The sequence below is a fragment of the Scylla paramamosain genome, chromosome 17 (assembly GCF_035594125.1).
Source record: "Scylla paramamosain isolate STU-SP2022 chromosome 17, ASM3559412v1, whole genome shotgun sequence".
NCBI lineage: Eukaryota > Metazoa > Arthropoda > Malacostraca > Decapoda > Portunidae > Scylla > Scylla paramamosain.
The window spans coordinates 4252501-4260000 of record NC_087167.1 but is presented as its reverse complement, the minus strand read 5'-3'; the positions used below and the strand labels follow the sequence as shown (position 1 = coordinate 4260000).

The 7500-nt window shown below is 42.9% G+C and overlaps 1 protein-coding gene across 3 annotated transcripts in view; it reads right to left on the bottom strand.

Annotated features, from left to right (window-relative positions):
* The window catches only part of LOC135108342 (uncharacterized), a 151711-nt gene that overhangs the window by 23481 nt on the left and 120730 nt on the right, over nt 1-7500 (bottom strand). Inside the window, exon 3 of one of the 3 annotated variants that reach the window (XM_064019226.1) lies at nt 509-625. The exons of the other annotated variants lie outside the window; for them this stretch is intronic. Coding sequence (XP_063875296.1) covers nt 509-625 — 117 coding nt within the window. The remainder of the gene's footprint in view (nt 1-508; nt 626-7500) is intronic. 3 annotated transcript variants of the gene reach the window in all.

Below are 7500 nucleotides of genomic sequence, written 5' to 3'. Positions count from 1 at the left end.
GGCCACCCTCAAGCCTTCACCTTTAACATGTGTCTGTCACCCCCACACACACCTGCGCTCCTCACCACCTGCACCCCTCACATTACACGCTGCAGTGCACTCACTCTTTCCTCTTATCGGTAACACATGCTCTTCTTGCTTCCCTTTCTTACACATTTTGTCCTTTTTTATGCACTCCAGTATATTCCAAGATTACCTCCTCTTATTTTTTAACCTTCTATGTTCCTACTAGTTTCTCATTTTATCATTTCTAACACACACACACACACACACACACACACACACACACACACACACACACACACACACACACACACACACACACACACACACATACATAGATACACACACCATCTAATATCCCCATCATTATCAAATTATCTAACCCTGACATCCTAACATAACTCCTCTCTTTAACCTACTAACCTACCTACCTAACCTAACCAACCCTCACACCTGACTATCCCAAGCAGTAGTAGTAGTAGTTGCATCACGACCATCAGCTTACCTTCCCAAGTCACCTCGTAGGCAGCGGCGTTAGTGACCCCTCTGTACCCGTAGCGCCCCACACCTCCGCCTGCCCCTTTCCCTGCCTTGCTGCCTCTGGCCCCGCCTCCCGGCACACCTGGAGGGACGCCGGGGATCAAGGCCGGGGAGGGGGGCACATGAGGCAGCAGGAGGAAGGAGGAAGGAAGGAGCCCAAAACACACCACACACAAAACACGGACGGAAGGAGAAATGGTGATAAAAGAGGAGAGGAGGAAGAGAACACTAAGATGGGAATGAAGGGAGAAGGGAGAGGAAATAAGGGAAGTTACAATGGAGGAGTGAACGAAGGAGAATGAAAGAGAGGAAGAAAGAGAACACGTAAGTGAAAATGAGGAGAGAAGAGAAAGGGTAGTGAGAGAAGGAAAGGAAAATGAATGGAAGGAAAGGAAAAGTAAGAAGAGGAGGAGGAGAAAAGAGGAACGGAATTAAAGAAGGGTAGGAGGAAAAGCGAGGACGCTGAGTTAAAATAAAAATGAGAAAAGGAAGAGAAGGAGAGGGAGAAGAAGGAAAGAGAATGAAAGGAGAGGAAAGAGAAGACAGAAGAAGGAAAAAAGGAATAACATGGGAACAATAATAAAAAGAAATAAGAAAAAGTGAGCGTAGGACGATAAAAGCAGGAAGCAACATGGAGCGTGGGAAGAAGAAAAGAGCATATACCTAGTGGGTGGAAGAGGAGGAGGAGGAGGAGGAGGAGGAGGAGGAGGAGGAAGAGGAGGAGAAGGAGCTTACAGAAAAGAACAACGTGAAGGCGAAGTTCTTAGAAGAAAGAGAGAGAGAGAGAGAGACAGAGAGAGAGAGAGAGAGAGAGAGAGAGAGGGGGAGAGAATGCATTGAATATAAATGAAACGACGAAGTGTAAGGCAAACGAAGATAAGATGAGAGAGTTTGGAATTTGGTTTGAAAAAGAGGATGGAGAAATGAACGGTAAGAGGATAATTGAAGAGGAAGAGGAAGAGGAGCAGGAGGAGGAAAAGAAGAAGAGAAGTGGCGCGTGTCATGTCGAGAAGGAGAGAGGGAAGGAAGAGGAAAAGCAGGTGAGATAAGAAATGATCTGGCGAAAGAAGGAAGAGAGAGAGAGAGAGAGAGAGAGAGAGAGAGAGAGAGAGAGAGAGAGAGAGAGAGAGAGAGAGAGAGAGAGATCATGAAAGAAAGGCAGACAGATAAGTGGAGAAATTAAATAAGGAAGAATAAAGAAGATGAAGAAGAGTTGAAGATAAAATAATAAAGAAAGGACTAGATTTTCAAACCTAAGACGGATCTGTCTTCTTTTTTTAATTCCACTGACGGCACACTTAAAATAACTATATCCTGCTCTCTCTCTCTCTCTCTCTCTCTCTCTCTCTCTCTCTCTCTCTCTCTCTCTCTCTCTCTCTCTCTCTCTCTCTCTCTCTCTCTCTCTCTCTCTCTCTCTCTCGCTTCCCTACCCATTTGCAATATTAAACTATCTCTCATTATCTCAGAATGCACTTCCTCTTTTCTGTTTACTTGATGCATTTTCTTCCATACCTCCTCTTTATTCTCATTCTCCTCTTCCTCATCATCATCTTCATTATCATCATCATCATCATCATCATCATCATCATCATCATCATCATCATCATCATCATCATCATCATCATTCTTCCTACTTCCTTCTCATCCGCCTTCTCATTTTCATCCTATCTCCCTATATAAGATATCTATCATTCCTTCCTCCTCTTCCTCCTTTTCATCCTCTTTCATCTCCTTCTCCTCCTCCTCTTCCTCCTCCTTCTTCTCATTATTATCATCATTATCATTAACCTCATTCTCCTTACCCTTCCTTCCTACTCATCTTATTCCTCATCCTTATCCAGACCCTCCCTTTAATCTTCCTCCTCCTCCTCCTCCTCCTCCTCCTCCTCCTCCTCCTCCTCCTCCCTCTCCTCCTCTTTCTTCTCCCCCATATTTCCCTCCCTTTCCTCCTTCATGACCCTCCCTTTACAACTCCTCTTTCATATTCCTCATCCTTACCTTATCTCCTTATCTCCCTCCCTCCCTTACCCTCCCTCACCCTTCCTCACCCTTCCTCACCCTGACCCTCCTACCGTCCTCACCCTGACTGAGTCTCTTGCTGTTCCTACTTTCCTTCAGATCCGCCAGCCACCGAAGAAGGATCAGAGAGGTTGCTGAAGGAGATCGAGCTGAAAATAGGAGTAAGATAGGGAGATAGATAGAGGGGTTTTGTACTTCGTGGATGGGAGGATGGACAGGCGATAGGTAGTAGTAGGTTAGAAGTGGTGGAAGGTGGAAGAAGTTATTTTAGTTTTAGATAGAGTAGGTTTGGCATTAAAAGGTAATGGGTTTGTTAAGAGTTAGGGATTAAAGAGAAGGGGGGAGGGAGAGCAGGATAGAGTACAACTTGTGAAGGAAAGTTGATAGATTTTTTAAAGGTTTGGGATTAAAGGAGAGAGCGAGAGAGAGAGACAGAGAGAGAGTAGTAGTAGTAGTAGTAATAGCAGTAGTAGTAGTAGTGGTAGTAGTAGTAGTAGTAGTAGTAGTAGTAGTAGTAACAGTAGTAGTAGTAGAAAAAATCGAACAGTTAAAGTCAGTAAGTCAAAAAAAAAGTTAAAGAAAACGAACTTACTCATGAAGAAAACGAGGAGTAGGGAGATGAAATAGAAAATGGAGAATAACAAACAGAACAAGAGGAATGAAGTTTTTTTCTTGCTTTTTGCTCCTGCTGTTGTTATTTCTCTTGCTTTTATTACTTCATTTTCTTTTCTTTTTTTTCTACTCTCGCTCTTTTCTTGCGGCATCACTCGAAAATGACACGAATTATTACGTCACCTCAGTCGGAAAGTTCATGCACGTTCCCCATTGGCTACCTGTTTGGGACGTCAGAACAGAGAAGCCTTCCCATTGGCTACCTGTATGTGACATCAGCAAAGAGGCAGCTTCCTCATTGGCTCCGTGAGTTGGTGACGTCACGGATGACATCACTCTCTTCGTTCCTTTAAGATGTTTCGTTTATTTAGCATGCAAATGACACGTGGTATGTGAGTGTTTATATTTCCATTGAGATAATTAAGCACGTATTGTTGTAGGATTTAAGAAAGTATAGACACAACATATTTCTAAATTAACTTTATTTTGGATCTTTATTTACGAGAGAGAGAGAGAGAGAGAGAGAGAGAGAGAGAGAGAGAGAGAGAGAGAGAGAGAGAGAGAGAGAGAGAGAGACTTATTTATTTAAGCAACAAACTCTTATTTACGTATTTTGTGAGGCACTTTTTCTATTTAGTTAGGATAAGAAATGGAGGAAAAGGAGAGGGAGAGGAAAAGGGAATTCAGAAAGAGAGAGAGGTGGGGAGTAAGGGAGGGAAGGAAGGGGCAGTGAAGGAGAGAAGGATGGAGGTGAGGAGTGAGGGAGGAAGAGGGGAGGGACAGTGAGAGGGAGAAGGATGGAGGAGGGGAGGAGGGCGGGAGTGAAGGGAATTAAGAGCTGAGGGAAGGCTTGGGTGAGCGAGAATGAGCAAAGCGGCGGAAAGTAACGACCTTCAAGAGACGCGTGTTTGGGCGAGCGAATGATCCTGAGAAAACAAATGTGATGAAGAAGAACCCGCAGAGACAGAGAGAGAGAGAGAGAGAGAGAGAGAGAGAGAGAGAGAGAGAGAGTTTTTAATTTTCTCGAGTGAGGATGAACAAAAATGCATCTAAAAAACACAAACAGCGGAGAATGAAAGATGGGGATTAATGGCCAAAACGATAATAAAAGAGAGACATAATGACAGCCACACACATCACTGCTAAAGATGAACACTCAAAGACCAACTATAAGGATGCTTGGGAATCAGGAAGGTGTGATAAACTTCAGTACACAAAAAAAGATAAAATGAAAATAAGGGACAGTGATGCCATTCAAGGGCGGACTGAAGTAATAACACTAAGCTACTGGCGGACATGAAGTGCGTGGAATTCGGCAAGTGAACCAGGAGTGAATGGGTGTCCTTTGTGAGGCAGGCACTGAAGAGAACTTGTGAAACACCAACTAACGGAGCGGAACAGTGATTGAAGTGCCATCTGTCTGTGAAGCACCGAACACACAAACAAGACTGGCTTGCATTAGGCCATTGGTGACAGACAAGGAAGGAAATGTGTGTCTGCGTTGCTTTGAAGGGACAGGTTTGTACTGATATTAATTAGGAAGGAAAGTGTGGAGGAATTTATAAGATGCTGGGGAGTTGTGGTCCTTGGTGTGTGGGTGTTTCACTCAGGTTCAGTTATGGGGCTCGAAACGAAAAAGAAAATGTGTTGCTGCTTTTAACAGGTTCTCGTGGAAGTGTCTGAGGGTTTTAAATGTGTGTGTGTGTGTGTGTGTGTGTGTGTGTGTGATACAAGGATTTGACAACATTAATGGGATAAAAATCTCTGTAGCCTTTGGAAATAGATTTTATGAGAGTTTCAAGAATATTAGGCGCAGTCAGAGCTAGTAGTATTTCCGCCAGAGAGAGAGAGAGAGAGAGAGAGAGAGAGAGGGTTATGAAAGTTCATGGTTCAAAGGGCCCTGGAAAATCACGAAAGGTTATGGCTGGAGAAGGGCAGGCGAGTGTGAGTGGGATGACCTTTCCGAGTTGCGTTGAAAGGGGTGAAGGGGGAAGAATTCAGAGTATTGGTTGGGAAAACTAACAACTTTTTATAAAGGCCCGTGTGAACTTTAGCAATATTGTGTTAAGAGTCCTCACTGGAAATCATGATACTTCCATGTTTTTTTTTTTTTATATACATTTTTTTTTTCTGAGTTGGTGTTTTTTGTTAATGTGCATGAAATAGGAGTAATGTGGCCGTGCCTGGAGGTGGGAAGTGAGAGGAAAAGATGATGTACCGTAGGAAATACATAATAATTAGGAGATATGTATAAGTATGAAAGACAGTATGATCAGCAACAACAAGGAAGTGAGAGTAGGAAAGAAAATATCACTATCTGAACGTTATGTATTAATTCTAAGAAATAAACTGACTATATCTGAAATGCAAGTAATAATGCAGCCTGAGGGAGATGCACCGTGACTTTAAAAAACAGTGGGAAAGGATCTCTGACAACCAGGAGGTGAATACAACAAAGAAATCTTCACAACACACAGCGCTGCCAAAACTACACCTTCCAAACGAGGGGGTTATGGACAGACACAGTGAAGAGGGCTGGGGTGAGTGTTTCCCATCACAACAACACATCATGAAGAACAAGTGGGTGAGAATAAAAAGTAACATGAGAGAACAACCAAAAAAAAAAAGGCTTGAAATTGAATAATGGCGCAACAGCAATGTCATATGGCGCCAGCTAGGGAGGGTGGAGAGAAGGGGAATCGAACTCACAACCCTTAGGCCGCGAATTGAGCAGTGCACCAAAGAGCCACCCAGGATTGTGGTATAAGGGAGGAACACTTAAGAGGAAACACTCAAAGTTGAAGGGCAATGCTTGAGTGACTTGTATGCGTGCGTGAAAGAAAATAGAACCAAGAAAAATAGAAATATATGTGAAAGCCACTTGCTCGCCCTTGTCCCTTTTATAGCCTTGTTGAATAACCCTTTGACTGTTAAATGGCACTTGTAAATGCAATAGAATAACCATAAGTGATCTTACTAAGCAAATTTATAGCCTCAGGTACTCGTTCATTAGTGCTGTCCCTTGAATTCATACAGTAAAATCACACCAGGTCGTTTTCATCAACCCAGAGGGGAAGCAGCAACAGTCAGAGGGTTACGTGAAGCTGGAAACATGAATCAGGTAGTTAGCATTCCTCATTTTATTTAATCACTCGTGCGTTTTATTTAGTCAGCATTCAGGATTCTATTTATCATCACCCAAAATGGAGTCTGTTTACACAAAAAGTCATTAGTTAGAGTCACCGAGATGGTAAACACACACACACACACACACACACACACACACACACACAAGAGAGAGAGAGAGAGAGAGAGAGAGAGAGAGAGAGAGAGAGAGAGAGTAAAAGCAGGAAGTAACTCCACAGGGAATGATGAGATTGGTTGTCAACATCCAGTCTGATATTTAACACAAAATCTACCATTTTAGTTACGATGCGTTGTTGTTATATATATATTTTTTCATCTTTCTTTTTTTTCCTGTGGTGTGACGTAACGAATTCGGATGATGCCAGACGGAGCGGTGCTGCATGACGTCATGAAAATGTTTCCGCAAAGCCAGCAAGTTGAAAGGGGGAGAGAGAGAGAGAGAGAGAGAGAGAGAGAGAGAGAGAGAGAGAGAGAGAGAGAGAGAGAGAGAGAGAGAGAGAGAGAGAGAGATGAAGATACAGAATACGAATAGGACAAAATCAGACAGATAGACAAACAGACATGTGAACAGAAGAAACAGTTAGACAGAAAGAAGAAAGGGTAAGACAAAATTAGACAGATGGACAGACAAGTGAATAGAAGAACCTGCAAAACAGACGGACAGACAGACAGACAGACAAAGAAGCAAAGGGAGGGAGACGCAGACATCCGGAAAGAGAAAAGAGAGACAACAAGAATTCTGGGCAATGTGGAAGGAAAAATGGCATTGTTAGATCAATACAGAGAGAGAGAGAGAGAGAGAGAGAGAGAGAGAGAGAGAGAGGGGGAAATGGAAACAACCTGAAAATCTAAGAGAATCAGAGAATATGAGACAAAGGAAACAAGGGAAAACAGAGAAAGAAATAATACCACTATGAACTGCAACATCAACAGACACTTACTACTAACAGCTACTAATGTTAGAACAGTGATCACAACACGCACCACAACAACACAGAGGCACGAGGACACAACACTTGAGATATCCCATGGGTGTGTAAATGACGTCGATTCTAAGTAGCGCTGTCCTCTCGACTTCAAATGGAGGGGAAACCATGCTAGTGAAAATCGAGGCCATTATTTTTTTTTTTTTTTATCTTTTTTTTCCAGTCTTCATCTTTTTTTTTCTTCTCTTGTTCG